Source organism: Cygnus olor, chromosome 4 (assembly GCF_009769625.2).
Source record: "Cygnus olor isolate bCygOlo1 chromosome 4, bCygOlo1.pri.v2, whole genome shotgun sequence".
NCBI lineage: Eukaryota > Metazoa > Chordata > Aves > Anseriformes > Anatidae > Cygnus > Cygnus olor.
In genome coordinates this window covers 15,961,069-15,975,157 of record NC_049172.1, presented here as the reverse complement: position 1 = coordinate 15,975,157, position 14,089 = coordinate 15,961,069, and the positions used below count along the sequence as shown (strand labels likewise).

Below are 14,089 nucleotides of genomic sequence, written 5' to 3'. Positions count from 1 at the left end.
GGCAGGATGGAAAGCTGACAAAACTGTTTATTACAAAAACCCCATGCTTTTGTCTTCTCCATTGCAGAGATTTAAAGACTCTCTTTGTACTTGGAAGGAGCATGAGCCCCCAACATTAATCTTTTACTTGTGAAAGCACAAGGGATGATCACAAGCAAAGCACATTAGCCCTTGATTTGATCAGTAAAAACTTCAAGAAGAAGTAGCAGAGCCAATCCTCTAAACCACAGATATTTTAAACCCTTTTGGCCAGTATCCTTGTAACAATACAACACATGGAGAGCGCAGCTGTGAATTGAAGTCAGAAGACATGCCGTACCAGCTCAGCGCAGGATAACCTTGCATTGTTTCCACACCTACCTGATCCTGGAAACGTGGATTAAGGGTAACCGAATCTTAGCCGAGCTTAAGCCAAGAGAGGAAGCGCTGCAGTACATATGATCTCCGGCTCATGTTGCAGACTCACGCAGGTGATCTCTGAGGAGGAGGCAGGATGGAGGTACGGGGTGCCTGCGTGCACACGCGTGCACTGAATGGCAGAGACCGAGGGCTTGATCCAGTCCCCGCTGAATCAGTCAAGAGACTGTCCCTGACACGGAGCTTAGAGGACTGGAGAACAGCACAGCCTTGTCTGTGTGTAGGTGTCTGGGGAATGCCAGAAGTTCCTACCTTCAGCCTCCTGTAACACCTGAAAATAGCACCTTGCTTCACTCTACTTCCTTAAGCTTAGTTTATAATTATTGTTATTATTGCCCAATAAGGGAAAAGGACTAGAACTGGAGCATAATACAGCAGTGAGCAACGCAGTGTCTACAGAACAGCTATCTCCCATTAGAGATCTGGGGGGAGCTGAACGTGGTTCATCTGCCAAGCTTGCAACAACTTCTGGTTACACTGGTGCTACTGCAGAGCACAACTGTCAGGAAACAATTAAAAGCAGCGCACAATTAAACTCTTCTTGGCAAGTGGGGCAGAACTGCTCTTGTAAAACCCACAGTGTCAGATCCTGATTCATCCCAGACAAACTGGCTGAGTGATAAAACTTGCAAATGCAGCAGTTAATTCCTGACTTGAGTGAAGACATAAATAATTAGACCTTTAATTGGTACAAATTTGGTATAGCTCAGTTGCCTTCAACAAAACCAGGAGCAAGAGCTGACACTGTTCTAAGATACGTAAGATTTCAAAATGCAGAACTTTTTTAATAATAATAAACCACCTCATCCCCTTAACCTTTATACCTGTTCCTCAAGGGCTACATCTGTACTATACTTGCAAAAGAGTTTGGACAATCATATTACTAAAAAAAATCACTTCAAACGATGCGGGAAGTGATCCCTCAGTTGTAAACACCCAGGCTGGAAAAGAGACCCCTGGTTCCTCATGGACACCTCCAGTGATCAGATAACTTGGGCATCCAGGTCAGGCTGGCATCCCGACAGATGCCTCAGAGCAAAGATACTTGGGGCAGTCAGTGGACCTGATGCAACGCTGGCAGCTAACAGCTCCCGCGGCAGCTTTAACACTGATGACATACCAGATACTGCCAAATTCACACCATAAACTGGAAAAATTAAGAGAAAAAGAAAACCTTTAATCTTGTCCAGCTGGTTTTATCTGGGTGCTCCTTCTTCCTATCCTTGTCACGGCATTTTCAGACAGAAATGTGACCGGCACATTAGCAGTCTCCTCGAACACGGTCTGGCAAAGGCTTGATGCAGTCTGGGCTGTGAGGACTGTACTGACATTTCTGAGGTCCTTAGCACTAATAGCTCTGTAGCTCTCTTTTATTAGGAAGAACTGACTGTGTTCTCCTCTGTAATCTCTGTAGAAGATTCTTTTTATGCTTTGTATGCACAACAGTTATGGAAGTGCACACTATAAAGATAGCTTGGCACCAACTGCAAATGAATCAGCACCTAAAGAACAGCCATCAGAAGCCTTCTTCACAGTGTAACAAAAAGGTTGGGTTATGTTTTTCCTATGTTTACAAACTAAAACCATACAAAACAACACATTCAGTCTAATTTCTGTTCTTTACGTGCTGTTCCTTACCAGTGCCACAGCATATGCACAACCTGAGTGCTTTGCTTCAGCCATCCTCCAGCTGTGTCCTCTGAGAGCTTCTACTTCTGTGCATGAAGGCGCACCTTAACTAAAGGAGGCAATTCGGCTTCTTCAAACTGCCATTTTCTTTTTTTCTTGCCTAGAAAAACTTCCATTTTCCTAAACCTCCAAATAGAGCAGCTTTGAGGGGAAAAAAAAAAAAAAAAGGACAAAAAGATGTTCAAACAACCCCTACAGACTCTAGATTTCTCACAGCAGCCTTCAGGTCGCCAGCAGCCTGCTGCACGCTTTACCTGAGGCTGAGGAGCAGTGCAGCAATACCAACCACTGCTGCCCCGACAGCAAGAAGTGCAGGTGGATGACTACTATTATGCCCAGTTCACAGGGACCAGTTTTTACGGTGGGATGAGAAGCAGGAAGGAAGCAGCTTCCTCCCCTGCCTCACACAGACTGACTTAATTTTCTCCTTGCAGACAATAATGGGATGTAATTCAGCCTTTTAGAAAACTAATGACTGATAGCCAGCGAGGGGACGTTGCGGCTGACTGAGTAGCAGCTCTGAGTTCTCTATGCCCCAGTAAACCCACTTATTTTTCCTGCAACTCATCCACAGTGCTTGCAGGAAGTTAAGTTTTCAGCAGTCTCATGCCTGGCAAACACTTCATCCAAGATGTGTTTGTGAACAAGTCGTCTTCTTTCTACCGCTGACCTTGTGAGCGTTTTGTTCCTGTCCCAGCAAGCTTCAAAGTCCTCCTCAGCAGAGAAATGGGCAATGCTGAAGAGAAAGGCATCAAAACTGGTCAAGAAGAGTAGCTTTCCTGGAGGAGCAAAATCAATCTGTGGATGCAGGCAGGGGCAGTGGTCAGTGGGAACCCATTCCCCATGATCAGACAGATGGGAAGAAACAGAGATCTAATGCCAGTAGGATTTCTCTGTGCCATCGCAGCCACTGCGAGCCCTGCGAATGTGTTTTCCCCCAGCAGCTGTGTGACCCAGGTGGCTGTGTGGGAGGTTGCTGGAGCTGGGATAACCATGGCCTGGCACGTTCAGCCAGGTGGGAAGGACTGGGGAACCCTGCAGCAGACCTTCCTCCTGCAGAAGACACAAAAGATTTGGACGCAAGTGCAGAGCTTGTGCCTATCAGATCCAGTCCTGGGCACAGAGTCACAAGAGAGACAGACAGGAAGGCAGGTGCCCATCTTTACCATATCATCCTTGCAGAGGTTAAGATTTCAAGCTAGGCATCTTTATAAACTGACAAAAAGTACGTGTCAGAGGTAGCATGTTCTGAGCTGTACCCCACTGCACGGTGCTGTAGGCTTTCTGTGTGGTGAGACCCCGATCACAGCAATTTCTGTGTAATCTCGCAGGGCAGCTGCGTATCTGCATAAAAGACAAGGTACAAACAAGGGTCTGATTTCTCACTGCTGCAGAAATGTCTCCAAGATCGTCGTATCCAGAAGGAGTGCTAGCATAACAAGGATACCTTCTACAGGCATCCTAACGCGTTGCTGCAGTCCCTATGCCCAGCTACTAAGCTGAAAAACTAAAGCACTCAGAAGCCTATTAGGATTTCGACAGAGCGAGGCCACAATCTACTCAAAGCAACGTCGCTCTTAATTAAGGTTCAGTCATGGTTCTAAAAATAAGCATAACAGACGAGGCCAATTAGAAAGAAGTCGGACCATAATGGCATCAGCTTGGTGTGTCTTTCACTGAATCTGTCTTTTTAGGCTCATGGAGCCCTTCTGGTAAATTCAACGGCAGAAGAGATCTGGAGTGCGCTCTGTTCCTTCACAATTTTCATTAAACTCATTAGAAAGACATGAAGTATATGAAATGGTATTTCAAGTCATAAATCTCAGGCAACAGTATCTCCTCACTTATAAACGAAAGGGAGAGTTGCATCCCCCACCCGTCTTTATGCTCAGATTAAAACTTTCTCTAAGTAAAATAATAATTAAATAATAAAATAATAATTAAAAAAAGCATTGAAAAAAAACATCAGGACATTTAGGTCAAACGTGTGGACACAACCTTCTTTTCTGCAGTATGTTCCTCTCTGACCCTTCCAGAGGACATCTCCCCAGACAAGGAATCCCCCCAGAGCATATCACAGCTTTTAGCAGTTTTGGTCTTTAACACACACACAAAAAAGAGAAAACAACTTGAGTAACATATCCCAGCTGAGTTCAGCACCCTACCCCGGATCAGTCTGCTCTCATTCCCCTCTCAGACACCTTTCCCAGCGATGTTGTCTCTGCTTGTTGCTTCCAGCCCACATCAGATGCTATTTGGGGATGCCACATCCCCTCCGATGAGTATCACTTGGCATGTCTGGATTGCATCAGACCAGGCCTTGAGCACCATGTCCAAACTGGCAGACAGGCACTGCGGTTCCTGAAGTCTCTCAGAGGCAAGGAAGCAGAGAACCAGAGGCTAATCCTCACATTTCCTACCATTACCATCACCAACTCTTTGGGAAAAGCTCCTTTCCAGACCGCCATGAGGAAAAGCCCTGGGTGAAAGGAGAGATGACAACCACATACACGGATGTATGGATGGATTCCTTCTACCGTTCTTCTCAGTTCCACATGCAGGAAACAGCCTGCCTGCCTTCCTCTTCTGCTAGCACCAAAAGCAGACAAAAAAAAAAAATGAGGACAGATTATTTGGTGGAAGGGAACAACCAAGGGTACAGCAATGTCTGTCATGCTGACCCTGGTGAAGGACGAGGTGTGGATGGCTCTGGATACGTGACAGCATCAAGTGCTGCAGCAGAGTTTGCAGGAGACAGAAAATGGCTTTTCTTGAAAGAAATGCTCTCCCCTGGGCTGTGGAAAAAAGGCCTGAGATCACTCAGAGGTGATGGCAGCTGCGAGCAACAGTCGCTCCTTGGGTGAACTCATGAACAGTCAAACATTGTAATTAATGATTATTGGTCTTGTACATCACACCTCTGTGTTATCACATTTCTCTGGTAACCCCTAGGCTGTCTTATCCAAGGAAGGGGCATTTATCCCACTTTCCAGAAAAGGAAACAAAGGCCTTAAGAGGTGAAGTGACTTACAGAGAATCACCCAACAGGCCTACCGCAGAGTGCCGCGCCAGGATCTGGGCCATGCGCTGCTGCTTCTTTTTCCCTTCGCCCGAGCCTCCATCTGACAAGCAATATTTAGATTGAGGGCTTTGCCCTGCACAACGAAAGGGTCCCACTGACATTCCCTGACACTAACCAGACAGCAGGCTTGAATAGGAACAGGGGGGTTTGGTTATTAGTGTGAGAGGTGATGTATACAACCTTCGTTCTTGTTGATTACTGGGTTCAAGGACTCTGTCCTACTGGGATCTTCTGACAGCTTTCTTTTTTTAAAGAAAGCAATACCAAGCAACATGGTAAGTATGACTTAAACTGCAGAATAAAGAGCATTTCAGATCTCTATCTTAAGAAAATACTTGCCGCCAGGATAGTCTGGCTGTGCTGCTCACACAGGGCTGTGGCTTAGAGGTGGGGGAGCTGCTGCAGTCTCCTGCTCGGTACTTAGAGCACACAGAGGCTGGAATGAGGAGCTGGTGAGCACTGGCTTAAAGACCCTCTGCAATTTCACTCATCTTGCCCCAGTTTTACTGTTTCCTTCACTGGAAAAAGATGAAGAAAGGACAGACACGGAAAAGAGACAGCTGGCCAACTGACAGAGTCTTTGTTTCAGCTTTCATCTCTGAGAAGGCCCCTGCTATGTGTTCTCCAGGCGTTCCCATCAACTCCCAGAGCATGGGTAGAAAAAATCAGCTGCCAGACCCTAACATGGTTTAACCTGCCCGTGTCTTTGCAGAAGCCACAGTGCTGCACTGATTTATCCTCATTGATGAATTGGCCCAATGGGCTTAATTCAAATAATTTTTTCTCATTCTTCTCCAGTCAGTAAATTAGTTAAAAAGACAGAAAAACTAGCATAGCTTAGATTCTTTTGCCCTCTGATATCAAACACACAGCAACTTGCAACAGGAGAGACTTAGAAACAATGGAAGGAATGTGTTTTCCCAGTCTCCTTCAGCTCTTAGGAGGAACTCGGGGGCTGGCAGCAGAAATGCTGCCCAGTGAGCCTGATTATCCAAATGTAACGCGGACAACGGGTTGCGGCAAGTAACCAAGGGGATTCTCAGGGCGAGCGTCGCAGATGGTAGCTGGGTTCTGCTCTCAGTTAGAGGGCTACAAATCACAGGCAGCCCTAATACACTCCGCACCAAAATCCTGATGGGGAAATGATCAGCGGGAGAGAAGAAGGTCGAGATGCTCCATTGTGACACCTGAGAGACCGGTCCTGAGCTCTGGCTTCCCCCTCTGACTAAGGACGTTCGTTCATCACCCTGAACTTCAGAAACTGCCGACAGCCTTCGTCGCCTTGGGCGTGTTTGCAGAAAGTAAACAAGCAGGAGGACTGCACCCAGTGGTACAGCCGAAGCAGAGGCCGCCGGGGCTGAAATGCCCTCCCACACTCAAATTCTTATACATTAAAGCAACTTCCTGCTTGCAACCAAAGCTTCAACACGAGTTAAGCCGCTGAGATACGCAGACACAGCCTCCGACGCTGCCGGAAAAGGGAAGGAAAACATTGGCACCGCATCCAAAGACAAGCTAATCCAAGTGAAATGCTAAACTCTGGAGCTTCTACAGATATCTGCTAATAGATCGACAGGCCAGCAGGATTTACAGCAGGCATATCCTGAATAACTCACTGCTATAGAAAGGTGGTGGATGCGTGGCAAGCTTCTTTCCCAAATTTGCTGTGTGTCACGTACCTCAGGAAATGCAGAGTCCCACACCCCAGTCACAAGTAAATCTGCCCCTGATTAAACTAGTTCAAGGAGAGATTTCAGCCTCTAAAATCTGCTCCATCCGGAGGAGATGCACAGGGTCAGGGTCTGTAACTGACAGCAGCTGCTAAAAGCTGGAGCAACTCCACTAAGGCCAGCGAGTTTGCTCCAGATGTGCATCTTTGCTTATAAGATCGGAACGTGACTTGACGTGCATCCCATCCCCTCCTCAGCTGCTCATTTGGACTTCAAGTAGGTCACGGTCTGGCCCGAATTCAATGCTGCCAATAAAAGTCACTGCTTCATGGTGCGAATCTCAGAAGACTGAGACACAAACATCTGAGGTCATCCAGATTACCGCCTGACTGATGCAAAAGGCTCTTCTGATGCCACTAAAAGCTTTGCCTGGGCAAACCCTGTAGGATTTGGCCCTACACTGCACACACAAAGGAAGGAAATCAGGCTCCACCACAACACTTTTTGATCCAGAGCAATTCAGGAAGCAGACTTCTGAAGACATTTACTCATTCAGATAGGCACTCAGCAGGCTTGTCATGAACACCGAACTCCCCTAACACTCACAGACTTGGAAGAAGCAAGGTGGTTTTGGAAAGCCAGGCACCTAAACCTGGGAAGCCACTGCAGGCTTATATCAGTGCTGTGGAGATATTTTCGTCCCCCATCTCCTATGGGAGACAAAACTGACAAAGCTTTTGAAAAGAAAGGACACCTCTTCCAGCACCCCTTCCCAGCGAGTCGCCCTCTGCCAAAACAATAACATTTTTATACCCAGCCCTACATAAATGTTACTGACATCGAGCAAAGTTGATCCTTGACTCGAGGCCCAAAAGGTCAGTTCCTTTCATTTCCCTGGTACTGTCTTAAGGGCAAGAAAACCACAGGGAAAGGTGGATGTGAGGTTAAGAAACTGTCTTGTACCTCTTCCACCACCTGATGCCATAGGTGCTGGAGATTCACGCTGCTCCAGCCCAGCACTGCTGCTGCCCTCGCTCCACAAAAGGGAAGTGGAGTTTGCCAGCCACTCTCCGAGAACAGCAGCCACCAAACACACGCAGCAGACAGGGACGTGGATGCACATGCTCTCACCTGGTCTTCAGCCGCAACTTAACTCCCCCCGACCACGCGGTTTTGCTGGGCTGAAAGTCAGTGCTCACGCGGTCTGGCCTGAGTGGGCTGGGAGACAGGTTGGTGCATCCCTTTGCTGCATGCGTGTCCCTGTCAAAAGAAACCAAAGCCAGGTAAGTATCAGCACACAAAAATCTCCATCTTTGTACCCTACATTAAAAAGTGTTTTAAGAAAGAAGACGGTAATACACACACAGAAGTGGTGAGGCAGGGGCATCAGGCTGGTTTTTAAAAAGTGCAAAGTAAATGTCACAGAAAGCCACTTGTAGCCCTTTTCTTCTCTCTGTCACTGCTCAGGCAGGCTGTAAGAGCCAGGCTTTGCTCTCCTTTCTACCTAGGCAGTGCTCAGCCCCTGCGAGTGCCCCTCACAAGGCATTCTGGAGGAGCTGCACAATACTCAGTACACAGGAGGGAACTCAGCTGCAGCATCCATGGCACAAAACTCATTACCTTGCATCTGCATTCTGGGATTCAAAATCCCTGCGCGTGGAGTTCAGGGGCTCCACGGCTGCATGTGCCCTACCCGCACGTAACCACCTTACAAACGCTCTGAACACACAAGAGAAAAGCTGAGAAAAAGGTCCGCACAGTGACAGCAAGAAAGAAAAGTCTATCCCCACCTCTACGGGTATTTCCACCAATTTAGCAAACGAATATTTACCCCGCTTTACCACGCGTGTGCAGAAGTCACACAGACACCGTGCGCTTCGGCTCCTTCCTTCCCGCAGGCACGCTGCTCCCACTTGCTCCCATTTTTAGCACCGAGACGTGGGCCAGCCTTGCGATTTCTGCCAGCTCGAGGAACCCCCACGCCGAATAAAAGCGCGGCTGAAAGGGCCCCCTCCGTGCCTCCCTCCGTGCCTCCCTCGGCCTGCAGCGGCCGAGTTGCGCCGTAATTTGCCTCTTGTTGTGCGCTTAGCGGGCTGCAGGCTGAGCGCACATGCCGGCATCTGGGGCTTTGGATAGCTGAGATGGCTTGGATGCCATTCCGGTGAGAGGCCGGCCGTCTTTGTGTCCGGCTCGGTCCTCCCCCACGCTCCCTCCCCAAGCCCCACGTGCCAGGCAGGAATGTTAAGCCGCACGCTGCGGATGAGACAGAGCCGGGGAGCGCGCAGCAGCACTTTCACCTAGATTAGGGAAAGCGACTGGTCCACAACGGCCTTTTTTGCTTACCCTGCTTCTCTTCATCCAAATTTTACCCCAAATCCTGCCTTAGCTGCCTTTCTTCTCCGTGTGCCAAATCCCGTTCTGCTTTGTCCTCTGCCACCTGTTCTGCTCTCTGCACAAACCTTGCTGGGTGCGACGTAGATCTGGCTTCAATGTGTTTAGTAAAATGAATGCAACAGGTCAGGGACACAGAGAGCAAGGCAGCACTCACTCACTACCTGCCTGTTCCAAAAAATCACATCGAGCCTCTCATCAGACCGTAAAGATGCCCCTTCCTGCTGCAGCACTGGCCGTGGGGCACAGCAGGGGCACAACCTCCCTTACCGCTCCCCGGGACATGCCAGGACCACGAACTGCTCCGCTTCTCTTCACCTACGAAGTTCACCGTAAGAAATCCCCCAAATTTTTAGAGAAGATTTAACTGCAAGACAAAGGACAGCAGAGCTGCTGCTGATAAAAGGAGGATTTAAAAGACTGCACACACAGTTTATGTATACCAATAGGTGTACAGTTTTGCAGGTGAAACCTATTTACTGCTGTAGGGTTCAGAGGACAAAGCCCCGTTTCAGGCTTTGTATGGAACCACAGCAGAGATGGTCCCAGCCACAAAGAATAGCACTTGTGTCCCTACAACACCGCTCACAAGAGATTTCCGTGGCAAGGTGCCCCAGGAAGCCCCTGGGAGCATTTCAGCACAGCTTGGATCTGTGGCGAGGCTGCTGCTCATCTCCCTGACGCCTGATGGGGTGTCTCAGTGACAGCATCGTGGTGGGATCCCATCAGAGGGGACAGGACCTCAGCAGAGGCACTTGTCTTGACCGCAGGGTAAATCCTGGCCTCCCCGCTCAGTTCCCAGGCAGGGAACTATGCCTCCTTACAACTCTCTGGTTTACCAACAGGGTCACTAAGGGAAGGTGCAGGTTACTGGAAGACTCTGCACAGACAGGACCATGCTGGGGTAACACTGCAGGGAGAACAGTCCCCTGGTCACAACCATGCTGCCTCTTCGATTTGGAGTAACCCTTGCATGAGAAGAGCTGGGGGATCGGTACCTGGGCAGTCTCACTTGCAGAAGGGCTGATGGCTGTGGCTTCTGCTGGTTTGGAGTGCCAATGTGGGTGCTCTTTGGGAAAAGGCACCTGGATGTCCCCCGGTGTTGCCAACTCACCAGGATGCAGAAACACCTACAAAGTGGAGGGGATTTCCTTGCATGCTGTTTCAACCTGTTCAAAGGCAGATACTGACACAGTAGAAGAGGATTTTTGCCATGTTCAAAGGGGGCGGCTCGGGATCAGCAATGAGCTTTCCTAACACCTCCGGCAGTGCTAAGTTGTCACCTCTCTGCTCTGCTTCGGCACAGTGGACTTTGGCTCCCCCAGGCTACACGATAGCTGTGCTCCTGCACTAAGTGAAGCTGCTCCCGCCTTCTGTCCAGCCAGCTATCACAGAAGTAGCCAGGAACAACATTTAGGCATTTAGGACTGGGGAATTGCCCCTGTGCCTAAAGCCAAAAAAAAAAAAAATAAAAAAAAAAAATCAGTAGCTGGAGAAACTGATACAGAGGAGTAAGCGCACAGCCTCCCCATCCCCACAGTCTAGTGATCTTTCAGCACTCAAGGCTTTTTTTTTTTTTTTTTTTTATAGCTTTAGAAACACGTGAAGAAAGCAAGAGACAACACAGACTCCGTAAGCTCCACTGCAAGCACAGCTGTCCCAAAGTGCCACCTCCAAGCACTCCCATAGGGATCCACGCAGACCCAGACCTCACAACCGGCGGCTCCGAGCAGCAGGAGGGTAAGCAGCCTGGGTGTTCCCCCTCACACAGGGTGAAAACCCAGCTTGCCAGCATGCATAACTTCGGGGTTTATTTCAGAGACAAAGAAACGTTAATTAGTGCCTGCATGGGCTCCGGGGTTGTTGTTTGGGGGTAAGAAGGAAATGCAATGGAGTTTCTTCCCGGGCCTCTTAAAAAAATGTAATTACTGAGCTCTGTGTGGAACGATGGGCTCGCTAAGACATCGAAAACTAATCAGGCAGTCTATAAATAACACCATTAATCAAGCCCGGTGGGGAACACAAGCAATGAGGATCCCTCCGCTAGGGAAGCACATGCAGTGCCAGGTGCTTTGCCACAGAGGATGCAGCGGTGCCTCCAGCAAGAGCCTGGCTGCTGAACAAGGGGCAGGGAAAACACCCGAGGCCAGCATCAGGACTGCAGCCACCGAGGGGGAGAGCTCCCTAAAACAGGACCCACAAACCCAGCACCTTTCCTCCACTCACCACTTTCTGCCCCACACTCAACCAAGCGATGCAGCTCTTCTACCCAGATTTCCTAAGATTTCCTAAGGTGTTCCCAAATCATTTTCTAAGGCAGCTCAGCCCTGCCATCAGGAGTACACTCATCTCTAGAAAGAGGCTGCTTCAGCAGTGACACGAGAGCAGCCACCTCGCTGCAAAGACATCCAGAGCCTACCTTGTGTCTTGACTGTTGCTACTCACCCCTTTTCCTTCGAGCATCCCTTCTCCAAAAGCCTGCGCTGGCAGCAGGGTGGCGTGGAGTACCCCTTCCCTGCAAGGGCGCCCAGCCCACTGGGATTGTCCTTAAGGCTGCATTTTATTTCAGGATGTTGCAAAGCGCCTCACAACTGCATAGCTAAAAAGTCTCCCGGCAAGGAGTGGCCCGCAGTTGTTCTTTGTGTTATCATGTTGTTTCTAAAGCTCGCAAGCAGGAGACAGGAAAGCTAGCAGTCTATTTAAGTCTCCTTTACCTCCCACCTGAGGCTGGCAGCTGCCTCTGAAATCTTTCCTTTTCTAAAAAATTCTTGTTTAATTACGAATTGTTATTTATACTCGCTGCTTCAATAGTGCCCATGGTATTTAATACCACGCATGTTAATGACTGGCTGTACAGAGGCACTCTGCTCAGCTTTTCCCTCATCTAAAAATATGGCCTGGTAGGTTGTTTTTTTCCTATGTTCGACCAACAGCAGATGAATTCACTGCTACAGACTTCAGCCTTTTTTTAAGAAATGCCTACAGTCAGCTGCAGTCCAACGTTACAGGCCACAAGTTTCGTTGTGTCCGGGCGCAGCCACCGCTGTGCTAGCAGGGAGCTGCAGCCAGCAGGAGAAGCAGGCAGTGCCACGCCAGCCAGGCAGCATCTCCCCTGCCCTTCCTGAACTAAGCATCTGCAAAACGTTTCCCTATTTTTCAGCACCTTTTCAAAGCCCTACAAGAAAGCAGAGGTAGCCTTATTTCACATGGCTCGTTCATCGACTCCCTACAAGACTGGTTTGCCTCTTTCTGCCATCTGACATCTCGTGCCCTTCCCAAGCTGTCATGACCCTGTAGAACTTATTCCGTGTTTTAGGGAGCTCCTCTGCTTTTGACCATAACCAACTGTGACCTCCTCTGGCCGCCTTATCTGCCTCCTGCACTGACCTCCCATTACCTGCATACCTCAAATATTTCCTACCATCTATCTTAACCTTTCAGGCTCTTGGCTTTTCTCTCTCACCTTTCTCAATTTTCCTTATCATTTCCTAAACCAATGCCCCATCAATAAGTGCAGGTGCGTGCCTCTGCCCAGCAGATCCCCCAACAACAGTTGTCTGGACCTGCGGACCAATTTCTGCAGGGCTTTGCAGAGATAATAGTCTCAGAGATTTAAGCTCCAGGTATCATAAAATAGTTGAGTAACAGGAGTGGCATAAATCATTGCTCTCACCAATGAAACGCTGCAGTGTAAGCTCAGCTCTCTGGCTACAACTCCTGAAGGGGGGAGATTTGACACAGGGAAGGCACACAAAACCAAGCTTCTGAAGTCTTCCTGCTGATAGCTTGCACTTGCTGATAGCTTCCAGCACATTAGCCTTACGTTTCTTCTGTCGGCACTAGCATCCTGTACACTGCTTTTCTGCTTAGCTGTCTGTGATTCCAGGTATGGGTCTAGGACAGGGTTGAGATCATCCATAAACAGCACCTGGAACTATATTTAAATTTTTTTTATGTGTTTTCTTTTTAAAACTCTTCATAATAGCTATTTTTCTAATGGTTCCACCTCTTGGAGTCATGGTGACTTATATTTTCAACTAATGCCAAGTTTCCTGCCATGGCAATAAAAGACCTAAGTCCTACAGGTTCCAATCCACAAACGATAGGTTTAGTCATTTTTAATGTCTCCTTATTTCTAAGCCAAGTGTTATTCCTAGAAGAGAGGATGGAGCTCAAATTCTGGTTTTTGTTTTTGTTTTTTAATCATTTGGGACCAACAGGAGAGTTTATAACTGGTATCTGAATTAAAAGCTTTCCTAGAAAACTAATTCACCTGGTGATGCTCCTGAAATCGAGATTAAAGCAAGGAACTCCTCTTCCAAGTTCTACAGTAATTGTTAGGCGTTACCTAATACTTTTTCCCTTTGTCTACAAGGAGAACATACGAGGCAACCCTTCTCCACTACAGAAGCAGCCGACAGCACAGCACAAACACAGAAACGAGGAGAAGCAGCAACAACGCAGGACTCGGCTCCGACAGCCCTGCGAGGAGGGAGGTGAAGGGGTTAAGACCACGGTTTTATCCCGATAGCGTTACATTATGTCACAGGGCGTCCTGAGGTCCCCAGCTCAGCCAAGTGAGGTAAGGACAGTTCGGCAGCTTCACCTCTGGCTATCCTCATCCTGCAGGCTGCGGGCAAGCTCTCGGCAGCTGAGGAGCTGGAATCACATCTCCTTGCAAACGAAAACGCCACCTCCACAGCAGTTCCCCATCTCTTGGCAAACAGAAAGCCCTTCTGCCTTCTCCACACTGTTAAAGAGCGGGTTCCCCTGGGTAGTGCTGCAGGATGGGAGGGAGACTGCGCTCATCGCGGGCTCCAACCTTTCCCTCTCCGGTGGG

The 14,089-nt window shown here is 48.6% G+C and overlaps 1 protein-coding gene across 9 annotated transcripts in view; it reads right to left on the bottom strand.

The window, feature by feature from the left end:
• Positions 1 to 14,089, bottom strand: part of SHROOM3 (shroom family member 3) — a 147,437-nt gene that overhangs the window by 24,950 nt on the left and 108,398 nt on the right. For 4 of the 9 annotated variants that reach the window (XM_040554721.1, XM_040554722.1, XM_040554727.1 and 1 more), the window contains one exon: positions 7,990 to 8,118. In XM_040554721.1, coding sequence (XP_040410655.1) covers positions 7,990 to 8,118 — 129 coding nt within the window. Of the gene's footprint in view, positions 1 to 360; positions 677 to 7,989; positions 8,119 to 8,689; positions 9,052 to 11,694; positions 11,842 to 14,089 lie in introns of those variants that run through there. The other 5 variants (XM_040554728.1, XM_040554730.1, XM_040554729.1 and 2 more) reach the window with 4 other exon arrangements.